A 17,897-nucleotide genomic window follows, 5' to 3' on the forward strand; every position below is an offset into this window, starting at 1 on the left:
TTTCACTGTTTGCAGTCTGTAAAATTTCACCAAAATCCTCGCTATCTGTCTCGACATAAAATCCTGAGGACCAAAAGATAAAGTAAATACTTAAGATCACTCATTGAGGTTAATAACTAAATGAAACCACTGTGGTCTGTTCTAATAGGTAAACCTTACCACCAAAGAAAACACCCTTGTCATGCCTCCACCAAAAAAGAGGATACAGGACACCATTACCAGAGTCAAATAAAAATGATATGACTCATTCCTCTATAAGGTAGGTGAGGTGACGTCCATTGCACTTGAACTCACCCTCAAGAATTCTGAGAATGTACTTCCGGGAGGGGAGACCCCAAAGTCTCTCTTGTCATAAGAGCATCTACATAGGCGGTGCCCCATGCGTGATGCACATAGTTTAGTATCTACAGGGAGATGTAAATTTCTGTATCTGTGGCACCTCTAACAATCAATTCAAACAGTGATCCTGTATTATGCAGAGAAGATATGGAAACATACCTCTAAACTTAGAGTAACCATGTGCAGGAGGGGGACAAATCACCCCTCTGATTTAGAGGAGCCTGGGTCTTATCACAAGACACTGCACTCCAAGGGTGGCTTCCAAAGAATACTGTTGAGGACAGGGAGACAACAGCTATTATAACATGTGATCAGCAAACAAAACGCGGCCTGAAATGGACAGTAGGCCATTACGAAAAACCAAACTCACAGATTAATCTGGAACACCATGCACTGCTGGCCTGTTTGTCTAGCGTTGGTTATCAAGGTTCGGTTCACATTTACTTTCTATGCACTTTTCCTGCAAAGGGTGTGTAACGAGGGAAGAAAAAAGTCCTCGACCGGTCCCAAACATAGTGATCAGTGGTCACCATATTATAAAATGCACTTATCTAGTATGCAAAATCTTTCTCCAAATGGTGCGCCACTACGCTATTGTGTTGCTTGCCAGGGAAACTAATCGAACTTGTACTTAAGACACTTTTCCTGAGGTTTCACGTGGTGGATAAGAGAAAGAAAAGGAAGAAAAAGAACAGAGAAATGTGTATGTTACTAGTTCATCCTCGCTGTGGCCCTAACATTATGATCAGTTGCCACTGTCATGAAATCACACTTACCTGAAGTGTGAAACATGGCTCTGTATGCCCACGGGGCTTTGCATCGGTTGCCTATAGTTACTGATAGTGATGCAGACGTGGGGAGGCAGGAGACATATAGTCTTGCAAGGTTCAGTGGGTTGGAAAGGCTGATGTACATCCCCTGTATGATTAAGATAATGCAGCCACCATATTTGCAAATCTAAGATGCCTCTGTAATTCAATAAGAGTAATATGAGATGTAGGGATTTTCATATATAAAACACCACAGGAGCACACACTGTAGCAATTTTCTTGGGAAGATGTGCCCATCCAAGCATGCCATAAAGGCAGAGGGCCTGAAAAAAGGTGCTTATTGATAAGTCACCACCAATGCATGCTATGGGTCCCTCATGGGGCAACGCTTGCCAGTTAGTAGGAAGAGAAAAATACAGACATCTGTGGGTTCCTGAGCCCTATTTGCAAAAGTAAAAGGTTACTGTGTGACCATGTAATCTATGCCAGAATCCTCAGATTCGCATAGTGTAGGATCAAGAAGACACAATGTTGTATGTGTACCAAGCATGTGTCATGCCTTATGTACTAGGGAGGCCCTGATCCGAATGATGATCTAATTCGGACTGTGGCACTATAAAGAGGAGCATGAATGGCCTGACATACATGAGAGACAGGTGGTATGGGTATCCTGTGTGGGCCTTGTGTGGTCCTGACGGTGTAGGTTAACTGTAAATTACCCAGTCCACTGGTGTATGTCAGCCTAGTGATGGAGCATCCCTCTACAGAAGTGGTACCTGTGGGTAGACCTAGGAATAGCTATCGTTAGAAAGATTTCATTTACCACGGAGTAATTTCTTCATTCAGTCCTAATGTATTGAGGTGGTGTATCCGACATGCCTCTTTATTGAGGAGGATTCTTTGGGGGTTCGTCACATATTCCACAATATCCAGTACCCACCAAAGTAGGCCATCTGCCTAGTGCTGGTACTCAAGAAAATGGGGGACCAGTGGCGCAGATATGTTTTTGCATTGGATCCTTGAGCCGTGTTTGTTGATTAGAGTATGGACTGCTCTTGTTGTCTGGCCTACATACCCGAGGCCACAAGGGCTCTGAATGCAGTGCACCACATTCGCTGTTTTGCAATTTGAAAGGAACCTGAGTTACCAGAGTCTCTCCTCAATTTTGAAAGATTGTGTCTTCTTGGTTGGTCTAAACACCTTGCAATTACCACTGAGGAAATGCCCCCTTATGGGAAGCAACTCCCAATTAGAGCTGGTGGCCCTTTCCTGTTTTGGTCTTGAGTGAACCAGTTTAGCCTTTTCACATTGTGAGATCTCTTGAAGGCGAATGGGGGTAGAGAGCTATTTGGCATACATTTACTAATTGTGGGCCAATATTTCCTAATAATTTTTGTAATATTTATATATATTTATAACACACGTGTATATATATAACACACGTAATTCATTATTTCTGTGTCTCTCTGGACCTTCGGTTCCAACAAAGTTAGTCTTGGTATGAACAGGGCTTGTTTCATCGAATGAGAGCTGAGTTTTTTCGGATATCCCCTATGTTTCAGTTTGGTTCTAAGGTTATTTGCATGCTCATAATAGTCCTCTAATGAGGTGCAGTTGCGTCTGAGGCACAAGAACTGCCCATGGGGCGGGTTCTCCCTGAGGTTCCTAGGGCGAAAGCTGGAGAAGTGGATTGTGGTGTTCCTATCCGTAGTTTTTTTTTATACAGCGAGCAACTCAACTGTCCTCCTCCCGTTTTAATGATCAACTCCAAAAAATGTAAGGAATTTATTCTGTGTGAGAATTCTGTTTCCAGCCATCTAAGACTCAAAACACGAAAACAACACAGTAGGCATACTCTTTCAAATGCTGAAAGGGGGGGCCCTCCAAACACTGATGGTAGATCAAAGACTGACCATAAAACCAACACATAAGGAAGGAGGTAGTGGTATTTAATAATGCCCAATATAACAGCATGGTTCTAGGTCTATTGGAGGATGATGAAAGCTATCAGACCCGAAGATGTGATCCTTCACCTGAAATAAAAACAAGATATTCTCGAAGTACCCAATTCGGAGTAGATAGGGGCTGGATCACAAAAGATGTATTTGAATTTCTCGATCATTCTGAACAAAAAACTCCCATGTTCTATGCCCTCCATCATGTATGTCGTGCCACTCATGCACCTCTTCATGGTACCAGCATCCCAATGAGATCATCCGGACCAGGGTCTCCCTTGTACATAAGGCATGACACATGCTTTGTACACATACAAGATTGTGTGTCTTCTTGATCCTTCACTATGCGAATCCCAGAATTCTGGCATAGCTTACAAGGTCACACAGTAACTTTTCACCTTTGCAAATAAGGCACAGGAACCCACAGAGGCCTGTATTTTTCTCCCCATGTGAACTAGCAAGCATTGCCCCATGAGGGACCCATAGCACGCATTTGTGTTGACTTACCAATAAGCACCTTTTCCAGGTCCTCAGTCTTTATGGCATGCTTGAGTGGGCACAGCTACCTGAGAAGCGTGCTACATGGTGTGCTCCTGTGGTGTTCTATATATTGAAATCCTTATATCTCATATTATTCTTAGTGAATTATAGTGGCACCTTAGATATTCAAATATGGCACCCGCATTCTCCAGCATTGGATCTTTCATAGATTCACATGCTGTGAATATTTCCTGTCAGCAGGCTGGGAATCCTCGGTAACATAGAGCAGTTTAAACTTAAACAGAAAACTTTCAGTCTCTTTTGTGCTCTAGTACAGTCATTCTTGGGTCATACTGACCACAGCCAATAGGAACACCTCCCTTAACTCCTCCCCTGTTGGCCATCTTCAGATTTCTTAACGTACCTTAGTGTAAGGAGTCCTCAAGTATTCTCTCCTCAACTATTCTTGAAAAAATATTGACTTTTAAGTAATTTCTGACAAAAGATGTCATCTTTTCAACGTCGAATCGAATACCGGCACTGACGGTGACGTTGCTGGGGCTGTGGACCGTTCCGACTGTTGGTAATCATCGACAAATTATCGTCTGCCAAGCTGGCCTACCTCATGGCCGAGTCTATGAGGAAGAGCCTGTTCCAGGCCTGTGCTCTCTGCGGATTGAAACATTTCTCTGTTGAAGACCAACACAACTTCCTCTCCTGCCTTCCCCCTCACCACATCATTCAGGATTGTGAAATCTGCCAGTCATTCTCCAACAAAATGCTAGGCGATTGTCAACGTTTTGTCCCGTGGCTCGAGGATGCTGGTGGGGCCTCTGACTACGTGTCTGTATGGAGCTATGCCTCGCTACGGCAGGGAGCCATGCCTCGCTACGGCAGGGCAGGATGGCCCAGCGAACCACCTCTAGTAAGAGGTCTAGATCGCATGAAGTCCACGCCAACATCAAACGGAAGCACAAGGAACCATCTGACGATGAGCGGAGATCTTAGCACAAGGACCGGTCTTCAACTAAAGTCAGTGCCCAGGGGGTGTCTACAGAAAAGAGCAGCCAGAGCCTTTTCCTTTGTCCCAGGGAAGCTACCCCACCAAGCAAGTCCACGTCAAAGTCTACAGACCACTCTTCGTCGTTGGCTGCAAAAGCTACCCCATTGACTTTGTCTTTGAAAATCAGCACCAAGTAAGTCCTTGTTGGCGCCCAGGCCTCCCTCCAGGTTTTTTACACCAAAGTCATTGACAACGTCCACCGGCACCCCGCCGACGCGACCGTCGACGATTACGAAAAGCAGACACGTTACTCCATCAACGAAGACTTAATCAACAACAACCACGTCGATAACTGCAAAATGTAGGCTTCCCACATGATTACCACCACTGCTATAGTGTCAAACGTCTCTGACACCCTCACCAGCACGGTATCAGCACTGGCGGCATGACCACGAGCATCATACCCGAACCTTGGAGTGGCGGTACTACCACAAGGGACCATTGTAGAAGAGCCAAGTCTCTCTTCCTCTGAGGGTGCAGAGGCTGTTTTGTCACCTCCATCTTCCCCATCACACAGGACACTGCCTCCTAGAGGGCAGCCTAGTTCTCCACGGGGTGAGGCAAGCCTAATCAGACTGCCAGTACTACTACCCCTACACACATCCCATAGGGGGACAACTTGCCTTCGGTGCAGCCAGCTCCACCATTGCCTCCCCAGAGGGACATGTCACTGGACATTTTATCCACCTTAACCACGCTGGTGACAACTTTGCAACAAAGGCTCCCTGCACCGGCTCCAGTCCCAGTACCGCGTCCAGCAGATGTCCCTGGGCTAACCGGGTAGGATGATGGTTTTCCTCGCCCCCCTAGGAGGGTTGAACACCACTCAAAGCCCCAGCAGCTGTCAGATACAGTGACGGACACCGATCTGTACCACCTGGAGGGCGTGGCGTCCACACATTGAGCTCACACTGACGAATTTGAAGATATCATCACGGCTGATGGGGAACTGGATGAGATTCCGATCAGAGACTTGCACTCTGATGTGGTAGGGGCTTTCCACACGTTGATGGCCAGGGCAGCCAACATTTTTGGCCTTACCCTTAGGAGCAGTGCAAGGACAGTGTACTTTACAAATGCAGAGAACAGCGCAGGCAATCAGTGATGTCCATTCCGCTGTTGGAGGATGCCTGGGAAGATGGCCTAGTCACCTTGGCTCACCCTGCTATGGCCCCTGGCAATGATGGACCGCTTCGACAAAAAGTACAGGGCCCCCAAGAGCGCTCCTGTATGACTCCGCACCCAGCCTACGGCAAACTCCATTGTTGTTGCTGCTACCAGGAAGAGGTCAGCCAACCTGTCGTCGTCCTTCTCTGTTGCCCCGGACAAGGAGGGCAAACGCCTGGATGCCTTCGGCAGGAAAATCATTTCAACCACAGCCATGACTATCAGCGCGGTAAACGCAATGGCCATTCTCACAAGTTATGATTGCAAGTTATGGTATAAAATGGGCCCCATCCTCGAGTTTCTGCCGGATGACAAAAAACAGAAAGCTATGTACATCTTCCATGAGGGCGAATTGGCATCAGACCATTCCATCATGGTCACAGTGGACATCGCGGACACTGGCGTTCGACCGGCTTTGGAATGGAGCAGTCCTTTGCAGGTAAGGATGGCTCAAGCCACAGATTTTCGACCCGATGTCCAGTCCCGGGTCGTAGATATGTCCTTCAATGGAAATTACCTATTCAGTAAGATGGTGGAGGAGGCTTTGCAGTCTATTTAAACAGACACATAGACCGCTCAGTTCCTGGGCCCACTACAGCAAAGGCTCCAATCCTTTCGCTCTGGGAAAGGGCATTATGGTAGAACTTTGCAGGACAACTGCACCACGTACCAGTCTTCGTCTTCCTACAAGTCACTGTACTCCTCAGGGGACCAGTATAGGAAGAAGTCCAAATCCTACAGGGCTTTTCAGCACTGCCGTGGCTCCTCCCAATCTAGGGGCCAGTCTGGCAAACAACTATGACCAGCCCAGGGCCCATTGGGGCTGGGCTGCTGGGGTTGCATCTGATTGTCTGGGCCCTGAAATCCTTCCTCCAACTGTTGGCAATGGAGGTGGTACGGATCTACACCGACAATACAACATCAATGTTTTATGTCCACAAGCGAGGGGGAACCAGGTCCCCACAGCTATCCAAGGAGCCTCAGGCTCTCTGGCATTGGGCGTTGCAGCACAACATGTTTCGCATTCCCCTCCATATGCTGGGGAGTCAGAATACCCTAGCGGACTCCCTCAGCAGGGTGTTGCGCTCTTGCCACGAGTGGGACCTGTCAAGGATCAACTTCACCTATTGTTCCAGATGTGGGGCACGCTGGAGGTCAAAATTTTTGCCACCTACGATATCTGTCAGTGCAAGACCTTTGCCAACCGATTGCCCGATCCAGAGAGTTGGGGGACCTTTCCCTTTCCATGGGAGTGGAAGTTCCTGCATGCTTTACCCCCAATCCCGCTAGTGCCCTGAATCATCCACACCTTCAGACTGTATTGGTGCAAACTGATATTAGTGGCCTCTGCATGGCCGAAACAGTTTTGGTACTCCGGTCTCCTCGCCCTGTCGTCAGCTGCTCCTTACAAGCTGCATCCACACCAGGCTCTCCTGTCCAGGAACCAGAGGGGAGGTGCTACACCATGACCCGAACTCACTATATCTGATGTCCTGGCTCCTGTGTTCCTAAAATGTGGATCCTTGTCTCTTCCACAAGACTGTCAAGAGGTCCTGGCCGTGCAAGAGCTCCGTCACTTGAACCACCAAAAAAGCAAGTGGAAACATTTTCAGGTGTGGTGCAGGAACCATCAGTTGTGGCCTCAAGCCGTCCAGCCACAAGATAACTTACCTTATTTGTTGTCTCTAGCTCAGTCAGGCTTGACGCATTCTTCACTCAAAGTACACCGGGCTGCAATCTCCAGGTACAACCGCACCGCTGGGGTGCCACCCTTCTGGTCCCATCGGCTGGTGAAGGAATTCTTATGTGGGCTGTTCCGGTCTTTTCCACCTGTCCGTCACCCAGCTACATGGTGAGAACTAAATGTGCTACTCGCAAAGCTCATGAAGCCGCCTTTTGAGCCTATGCACCAAGCATCCATCAAGAATCTTTCCTGGAAAACCACTTTCTTGGTGGCCACTACATCGGCCAGGTGAGTGGGTAAAATCCAGGCATTTTCCTACGTAGTGCCTTATTTGACGTTTCAAAAGGACAAGGCTATTCTGCATACTAATCCAACTTTTATGCTTAAGGTGCTGTCTTCTTTCCATCTCAATCAACAAGTGGTTCTGCCCGTATTCTTCGGCACGCCAACGTCTTCAGCGGAGGGAACACTGCACACGCTGGATGTGGTGCGTGCCCTTAAGTATTATGTGGCACGTACTAAGTCATTCCGTTCTAAGGATTAATTGTTTGTGTTGTTTGGACCTTCTGTGCTGGGGAAGGCTCTGTCAAAGTCCTCCATTTCAAGATCTCTTGCAGCCTTCATTTATTTCTGCCACCAAGAGGTCGGCAGGACGCTTCCCTGCAGGCCCCGGCACACTCCACCAGAGCAGTGGCTGCAACCTTTGCTTTCCTCTCTGGGATCCCGCTGCCTGACAATCTGCATTGCAGCCACCGGGAGATCGCTGCATATATTCACCAGATTCTACTGTGTCGACAGAGATTCCGCAGAAGAGTGTGGAGTGGGCCAGTCGGTTCCGCAGAACATTTTTGCTTGAGGTTAGTAAGTCTCCAGTGGTAAGTTGTGCTGGGAGCTTGCCTGCACCCATATATAATGATGTACTACTGCTTTGTAATCTATTCACAGCATGTGAATCTATGAAAGATCCAAACTGGAGAAGGAATATGTTACCTACCTGTAACTCCGGTTCTCCAACATTAGTATCTTTCAAAGATTCACCTCCAACCCTCCCGCCTACCACGCATGGCTCATCTTTTGCCTCTTACTGTATGCACGTGCGCTTGCCAAATCTGAAGATGGCCAACAGGGGAGGTGTTAAATGAAGTGTTCCTATTGGCTGTGGCAGTATGACCCAAAAATGGCTGTAGTAGAGCACAAAATTGACTGAATGTTTTCACTTTTAGCCTGATGATGCGGAATATTCACAGCATGTGAATCTATGAAAGATACCCATGCTGGAGAACCGGAGTCACATGGAAGTGACTTATTCTTTTCTTAATCATACGTGCGATGTGCATCAGCCTTTCCACCCCACAAGACCTCACAAGACTATATGTCTCATGCATCCCCGTGTCCGTATCGCAATTGGTAACCATAGGCAACCAACTCGAAGCAGCGCAGGCCTACTGAGCTAGGTTTCACACTTCGGGTAAGTGCGACTTCATGACACAGTGGCAACTGATCGTAATGTTAGGGCCACAGTTGGGATGAACTGGTATTATAAGCATTTCCCTTTTCTTTTTCCTATCCACCATGTGTCACCTCAGGAAAGTGTCTTGAGCACGAGTTAGATTGGTTTCCCTGACAACTAACATAATAGCGTAGCAGCGGCAGCATTTGGAGAAAGAGTTTGCACACTAGGTACGTGCATTTTTAAAATATAGTGGCCACTGATCACTATGGTTGGGACCAGACGGGGACAGCTTTTAAGTCAGCAGCATTTGCTTTCTCTTTTCTTCCCATCTTTACATGCCCCTTGCAGCACAAGTGCCTAGAGTGCCAGTGCGAACTGTAACCTTGGCAATCTACACTAGACAAACAGACCGGCAGTGGATGGCATTCCCGATTCATCTGTGAGTTTGTTTTCTCGTAATGGCTGGCTGTCCATTTCAGGCCTTGTGTTGTTTGCTGATCACATGTTATAATAGCTGTTGTCTCCCTGTCTTTAACAGTATTCTTGGATGCCGCCCATGGAGTGAGTGTCGTGATAAGACCCAGGCTCCTATAAATCAGAGGGGCGATGTGTCCCCCTTCTGCACATGGTTACTCTAAGTTTAGAGGTATATTTCCATATCTTCTCTGCATAATACAGGATCATTGTTTGAATTGAAGTGCTAAAGACACAGCCTTTCTTTATCAATTATATATCTCCCTGTAGATAGTGGGCACGACACAAGGGGCACTGCCTATGTAGACGCTCACATGACAAGAGAGCCTTTGGGTTCCATCCTGCCAGAGGTACATTCCCAGAATCCCTGAGGGTGAGTTCACTGACGAGGGATGTCACCTCACCTACCTGATAGATAAATGGCTCACAACATTGTTGTTTGACTATCATGGTGTCTTGTATCCTCTTTTTTGGTGGAGGCGTCACTAGGGAGTTTTCTTTGGTAGTAAGGTTTACCTATTAGAATAGTCCATGATGGTGTCATTTAGTTATTCATCACATTTAGTTATCTGAATCCTTTATTTTATCTTTTGGTCCTAAGGGGTCACATTTTATTTTTGGCCTTGAGGAAGGTGCACTCTCATTATCTTGCTGCTGAAACGTAGAGCCCCCTGTGAAGCAGTTATGACACAGTTGCGTGGCTGCACAGTCATAATGATTAAGACTGTGTCTTACACAGACCCCAGAACCCATGATAAGGTCCATGTGGCCTTTTTAGTGTTTGAGTCATATGTCGAGTCAGATAGCAAGGACTATGCTGAAATTTCACAGACTGCAAACTTTGAACAAAGTGTCTGTTCTCCCGTCTATTTCCTGATTGACATATCTTCTTTCTGTAGAGCTATATATTTGATATGTCTAGATTTTGTTTAATTCATTTATTGTATATTTTATATTTGTCTGAGGACACGTCATATCAATTGATTACTTTTTGCAAAATAAATAATGTGCATGCAAGGCAAAGACAATTAGTTGCCTTACTGATTTGCACAAAGCTGAAATGGGCCTGACTTTGATTTCATACTGTAAGGTTTGAGCAGAGGTATATTCAACACTCTGTCCGCTCCTACACATGAAAGCGGAGAAATGTATTTCTATAGATAAATTGTTACCTGGCGGGACACTATATTTTTTTTTATGCCTCTAATTGTCCTGCACCTGGCTTACAAAGGTCGGTTGTACTCTTACAAGACTTTAATTGATCTAGGGGTATCCTTCTTTCGTACTGAGGTTTGCTATCTCGTGTTTTCACTGCAACATTCTGACCCTCCCTTAATTTGCGCTAACCTCAGCTGTGGTTGCCAGAGCTCTACACGCACCTGTATTTCTGTGGTTTCAGCATTTTGTGTTCTTGTGAAGCCTTGAGGACTTTTGTTTCATTAGATGCATGTTGTGGCTTCCATTTTGGAAATGATGGCTGTCCATTACAGTTGAGTTTCTATGTTAGTGAGCTATATTCGCATGTTGTACATGTTGCATTTAGATTACACATTGCTTATGTCAGTATTTTTCATGTCTTTTGTATGCTATGTTAATATTCTTCATCTATAAGCGCATATATTACCTAATGTATGTGCTTTTCATGTTGAGTGCACATTTGCATTGTGTCTAATGCATACACATTGAATGTTGCAACGTTAGTTTTATTACTCTTGCCATCTTTAGATCAGGTTATGTCCATTACCTGCTATACCTCTCTGGGACGAGGGTGCTACGGTTGTCTTCGTAAAGTTTCTCACCTGTGCGGTTTTGAGCTTGGCGAGGGGTGCAAGCTATGGATGACATATTCATCTGCCTCTCAACAAATGTAGTGGCCATACATAGGTACTTAGTTAAAGGAACTTTAGTCTCTCTCTTTACCAATGACATTACCTAAATAAATACATAAAATGTACTTGCAGGGCTTGGACAGAACTCCAACCTAATTCCCCTTTTGCTAGGATGGATGGATTGTCTTGAGTTGCCTCTTTCTTCCTTTTACTCGCTCTCCTGCCCCATACCAAAAGAACTCCTTTTTGGGTCAAAGCTTAAACATATATGTCAGGGCACTCTCTGATCAACAGTTCCACAAGTTCAAGAGACTCCTTTCACATTTCACAAGATAGATTTTGGGCTCCTCCCCAACCGCCATTGTCTTTTGTTCTTTCTCCAAAAATGGTTCCCTGCCTTGCCTCCTGCTGATAGTGGGCTACGACCAGCTCTGATTCTTCTGGCAGGTTATGTAGACATTGCTGTGGATCTGGCAGGAGCGATGGAAGATTTGAGCTTTTCTTGGTGTGGAGAGAGAGAGACTAGGTTTACTGTCTGTGGGTATCTGACAGGGCCTTACCCCTATCTTTGCTAGGGTCCAGATTTCTTTGCTCAGTCTCTCCTCATTACTCCTCCTCTGGTCCTGGTCCTCCTACTGTGTGGTTAACCTGCTTTGATCAGGGTCTCACCCATACTGCATTGCCTTGGGAATGGTGTGCTCCCTACTTCCTTCCTGTACTTGTGTGCTATCAGCTCACTGGTGCTGGATGCTTCCTACTGCTTCCCGATGTTCCCTTGCTGTCATCACCCGGTCTCCTCATTTCACCTCCTGATCTTTTCCTGCTGCCACCTCCTGATCTTCTCTGCCTGCCACTTCCTGTTCCTCCCCTCATGCCACCTCCTGATACTCCCCTCCTGCCACCTCCTGGTCACTCCCTATAACCACCTTCTGATGTTTATTCTCCCCCTCTTTTCTCCAGTCTCCTAAGCTCCTTCCACTTTCTCTATCTAACCTTTCCAACCTCTTTGTCCCACTTCCTTCCTAAATCGCTTTGAAACACATTGTGTAGAGGCACTATATAAATAAACTATCATATCATATCATCCCCAACTCACATCAAACTCCAACCATAGCCTTCTCCAAAGACCCACCTTCCTCTTCACTGGTTCACAAATTAAATACCCTCCGGATCCTGCTTCCTTTAGTTATGATATATGAATCAGGTCTATCTGATTTGTCAGAGTTGTCCCTCATTGGCTTAAGGATCATGGCTTATAATGCCGGGTCTGCCATCTTGAAACGGAACAGAACGTCCTCCTGTGCATGCATGGATGCTTGGCTCTTGGTATGGAGCTGTGTCTGCTTTCCTATGCATGGTGAGTGTTTGCTGGACACTGTCTGCAAGAATGGAATTCTTCTAAAAGTTGACTTTCTCCATGCACTGGGGTTGCCTCGTGGGATTATGTTATACTGCATTGGTACCCATTCATTCTTCCCAGCCCTTTTACAGGCAATTCTGCATTCCTTGACTGGCCAGTGGTGTTTTAGTTGTGTATGTGGCTGTACCTTGCCCAGTGTTGAAAACTAAGGAGAGGTGACCTCCCCATACTAACCCTGTGCCCTTTATGCACTATTTCAGAGCGTTACCAGGCTCCCTTGGTGACCCCACTAGAAGTCCCCAAAATAAGGCATGGGACTTGATTACAGTGCCTATCCGATATCCGTAGCCTATTCCACTGGTAGTTGCCATGTTTTCCATTTTGAGAATCTGAGTGCTCCCGAGCAATATGCAGCCCATAAGTACATCCTCTGACCTTTGTGCTTGATCCAAAAATGTCTGGCATCTGGGTTATCTTCGTCGGGCAACACGATTCATTGTCCCTTAGAACAAATACCTTTATGCTCTACTGATCCTGTCACAGACAGTTATTTGGCAATTGTGCTCCCTCCCCAATAAGGTGTTGGTAAAAGATAGATTACTGAACCAACTGCTTGTTTTTTAAGAAAAATTATTCCAGAAATCTGTAGCCTTGCTATTGCAGGATGAAGCTATGAAGCTTTCATTTGCATTTATTTATTCGAATTTGTGTTCAGTGCTGGCCCCACCCAGAGGGCTGGGAGCACCTTATAAGGTTCAAAGGTTAGAAAGGTGGGAGGTGAAAGAGGAGTTAAAAACTGTTTTCAGGATAGAATCGAAAGATTCGGACAGAAAAGTGGCATCAGGGGAGTGCGTCCCAAATGTAAATGCACATTGTGTGGGTTCAGCAGCTGTTGCTGGTTTGGGGGCATTTTGAATTAGTGGAGATGTCATAGAAACTGATGTGGAACGAGAGTCTGGCTGTGATGTTGAGAGCAACAAGATCACTACTACATTATGTGTTTCTATGGAAATGGCACTGCCAGTTCTGATTGGCTGATAACAGTTCTAGGATCTACGTTATGTCTTCCTGTGTAATATCTGAATAGGCACGAATGAACGAAGTGCAGAACAATAATGCAATGAAGTGTGTGATCTGATAGGAATACCACTATTTATGCAAACAATGCCCTGCTCAGTATATCCTCCCTCATCCCTGCAATTCATAATGCATTCGGGTATGTCATTGTGTGTCTCTTTTGTAGGCTCTGAAGACAGTGGAGGAGCCAGCTCGATTACAAAAGGTGTGTATTGTAGTTGAATCTTCTATGAATGTTAAGGCATTGTGTGTCTCAGGTTTGAAATATAGAAACACAATTGTAAAGATTTATTAGCCCACAAAGTTACATTGGAAACATCGTTGTATGAAGTATCATTTGTTCTTCACTGTGTCCCTTGATGCTCACGGACATTAGAGGCTCGTCAGTAGGGGACAAAAGGGCAGTGCCCCATCTATTTTTGGGACCCACTGAGTGCCAAAAGGTATTCAGGTCGTTTCTTAAAAAATGTTTTAAAATATTGGATTATGGATCTTTTTATTTTTGTTTTGCTCATTCCATAATGCAGATGCAGTCTTTGCATTGCCAAAGAATCTAAATGGATTCCTTGCAAATGCAAAGACTGGTGGTGTTCCCAATGCCTTACCCAGCACTGTCCATGGAACTGGGCTGGCGAGATAGACACCCATGCACTGGTTCATGGACAGCCTTTGTAAAACGTTGGGAACACCTGTGCTGATGTCACAGGCTTGATCTCCTTCCAGGGGCGCTAGGAAATCTGGTGCATGGTAGGGATGCAGCCTCCTCACCCCTCCCTCTTCCTGGCTGTCTCAGGCTCGGGGCGGGGTCACGATGCTGATCCCACCCCTGGGCTGATTCCAAACCCCTGACCTGCTGCGTGGATGAATGTGCGGCTGGTTCCTGAGCCAGGAGCGAGAAGATGCCACCAACCATGCGTGAGGTCCAAGCCCGAGGCATGGGCATTCTCTGCAGCTGCCCCGGGACTCTGCGGCCATAGACGCCCCACAGGCACCAGCTATCTGCCTCCAGCAGATTAAGTAAGATTGTTTTCAAGAGGGGCTGTACTGCCTCCATGTTGGAGGCCCCATTGTTGTTTGTCGTGATGAGGCAGATACATAACCCCCCCCCCCCCGCACCCTTCCTAGATAGATCATGCCCCAGTGTTTGACAGAAGAGTTCATTTGAAGTTTTGCCTGCATGTGTACATCAATCAACCATAGCAGGAAAGCATGTTTGCTGTTGTCTGTGGCTAGACAGTCAATAAGTTCCTTTGCCACCTAAAGAATCATTGCTAGATGTTAACCATGATAATGGGCCTCATTATGAGTCCAGCGGTAGCCCTGCCAGTAAAAACGGCACGACTGCTGCGGAGTCATTTTTTTTCTGGCGCCCAGCAATGGGTACTTACCGGGGCATTATGGCCCTGGTGGTCCCTACGGCCAGGCGCCGGAAAAAGAAAATCTCCATTCCCATTTGAGTCCCATTGGACTCAATGGGAATGGGGAGGATGGATGCACCAGCTCTGTGTGCAACAGTGCCGGTGCATCTATCAAGGTCTGAGACCGGGTGCCATTCCGCCCGCAAGGTCAAAAAAGCCTGAGGTCAGACCTGGCAGGGGGAAAGGCACCTGCTCGCAGAACTCGTAGTTTGCCAGTCCTGAAACAATGGTACCGGCAAGCTTACCGATACTGTTGTTTCCAGACCGGCAACCTCGTAATGACCCCCCCCCCCCCAATGTGTTTAAAGAAGCATTTAATCATGTGTCTCATTTCAAGACATAAATAGCATGTCATCTTTTTTGCAGATTTGTATTTGTAAATCGCATATCTGCATAGTAAGTGCATTGACAATGTGCCGGTGTGACTTGCAGCTTTCACCCCAAATATGATGGTATTAGGGGGGCAGCTCTGGGCAGTGGCAACAATGGTGCAGAGCACCCTGCCCCAATGTGTCCCAGGCATGCCATGAAATATTTGGGACCTGACACTTATTTTTTGGCAAACTAAGCACTGACCCGTGTTAAACATTGAAACACAAACACGTAACATTTTCAGACATTACATTTTGTTATGAGTCTTTAAAGTACATGTTCAAAATCCACAGTCCATTGTTTGTCTTCCACTGAATTGCATTCTGGTATTTGTAGTCTTCCATTCAAGGTTGGGGGAATAATACTACAATTGTACACTTTTAGGCTAGCATTTTCTTATAAGGATTTATGTATGTGTTTCATTACTTTACTATAGTTTGTGCACTTTTCAAGTTATCTCTATAAAACAGAGTACTGCTGAAAGCCAAACATTGTGGTGAGACGGGAAATGATGAGAGGGCAAGTGAGTCACGACTGTTTGTCCTGTATGTGGTTGGAGAGGTTACAGCCCTGGAGACTGGAGGAGTTATTTTCCCGGGTCCTGACCCTGTGCTGATTTTCATGGCAAAAGTCGAGGATACATGTGGGTAGACAGCGTCCACCCACTTTTTTCAGCGCACGGACGCAACCCCCGTTTGCCTACTTGAGACCGGCATTAAAGAAAATGTTTGCTTGTTCAAGTTTTCGGGTGCTAGGATTGCACCCCAGGTTGTCATGTTTCCAGTACAGGCACTTGCTCGCAAGACCGGATAAAAGTGTCACACCCGGCTGAGGGGGGTGAGGTGGCCTCCAAGCCAATGGGGAGGCTCAGAACGCTGGCGTTACCAGACAGTAATCCCACCGCCCTGAGCCTCTTCAGGGCTGTCAGCCACCATCTCCCCTTGTCGGGGAATTAGGTAAGTCTTTCCGTCACCCCTGCCTCCATCCACAGAATTCCCTCCCTGCCCTCCCACCGCCACATACCTTCTTTTCTGTCCATTTCAGGAGTGGATGCGCTGGGGACACTTCTGTCCCAGCGCGTCGGCTCCCGATCTGCGAAAGGCTATCATGGAAAGGAAGAAGGCCATTTTTTTGTTTACTTTTTTCCTATATTTTGTGTTATGGGCCGGGTTACTAATAGCAATAAGCCCCTTGCGGTGGGAGATTACCACTTCAGGTAATGCCCCGGGGCTTGTAATTATGAGCCCTGCGGCATTACCTGAAGTGGTAATTCCTCTCCTCCCCCACACCCCCGCTCGGTGCTTATTGCTTAATTAAAGTGCACGTCTACGATTTGGATTTTGTTTTCCATCGAATATTTCATTCTAAACTGTTGGGTTTAAAAGGTGGACACCTTTTATACTTTGCTAGCATAGTTATTGGAAATTCTTCTCTCTCAGATTATTTTTCAGAGTTCATACATTTTTTAGAATGGCACATGCTCATTTGTCTTGTGCACTTTCTTCAACGGGGAAAGGTAAATTGAACTAAATGTGTATATTTCACTTTAAGATATGTTCACCACGGGAGGTTGCACTTACCTTTTCCCTTCTTAAGAACTTCGCCTTTAGCACTTCTCCATGAGCACCAAAGCACCTATCCGTCACCCCCTCCTCCTGCACTTGCACGTTCTAAACACTCACAAGGCATAGTAGGTTCCTCTGCCCCCACCCCCTTCATTCTAATCATTTGTTTTGTAATTCATTGTCTACCTTTCCCTGTCCCCACCCTGTTGCCCTGTGGGTGCTTTGAAACAGTTTTGCTAATTGTATAAGCACCTAACAAGTGACCAATAAATAAAATAAATTCACTTACTGTGCACTTTAAGATATGTTCACTGAATGTGCAAATAATAATTGGTGGTAGCTTTTGATTTTTGCCCAGTGATATCATCAATGACATTTGAGATGTCATCTTTGTTGTCCTGGGTGTTAGTCTTAGCAGTGCATGGTGGTGGCGCGAGTTATGGTTGCTTAGCTTACCATAACTGGTGAATTTCTGAGGTTTTTCGGTGTTACTTGTAACCATAATGTCCCTTTAACAATATTTTTTCATTGAATTTCATAGGGTTTTATTAGTGCAACTTAACCATAACGTCCCTTTAACAAAGTTTTTGCAGTGAATTTCATGGGTTTTTACCAGTGCATGCTATTTTCCTACAACTTACTAATATCATACTTACCCCAATATAGCAACATTTTTGTCCAATTTACAAAGTTTCACCTTAAAACTGCCATTTCCCACCTTTTAGCATCATTTTTAACACTTTGTCCACTTTTAGCAACTTTTTCCACTGTTTTTGTGCCCATCGACGTCCGCGAATGTCTGACGTCTTTGCGGACCTTCGGGACCGTGCCACGTGACCATGCACTTGTGCGTGGCATGATGTGTCCGCGTATGCGTCCACACTTCGCGAT

General features: G+C 46.1%; 1 protein-coding gene across 7 annotated transcripts in view; it reads left to right on the top strand.

Moving 5' to 3' along the window:
• Nucleotides 1-17,897, top strand: part of SYNE3 (spectrin repeat containing nuclear envelope family member 3) — a 982,841-nt gene that overhangs the window by 921,391 nt on the left and 43,553 nt on the right. For all 7 annotated transcript variants that reach the window (XM_069637674.1, XM_069637672.1, XM_069637675.1 and 4 more), the window contains one exon: nt 13,818-13,856. In XM_069637674.1, coding sequence (XP_069493775.1) covers nt 13,818-13,856 — 39 coding nt within the window. The remainder of the gene's footprint in view (nt 1-13,817; nt 13,857-17,897) is intronic.

This window comes from Ambystoma mexicanum, chromosome 14 (genome assembly GCF_040938575.1).
Source record: "Ambystoma mexicanum isolate Mex_15411 chromosome 14, UKY_AmexF1_1, whole genome shotgun sequence".
Taxonomy (NCBI): domain Eukaryota; kingdom Metazoa; phylum Chordata; class Amphibia; order Caudata; family Ambystomatidae; genus Ambystoma; species Ambystoma mexicanum.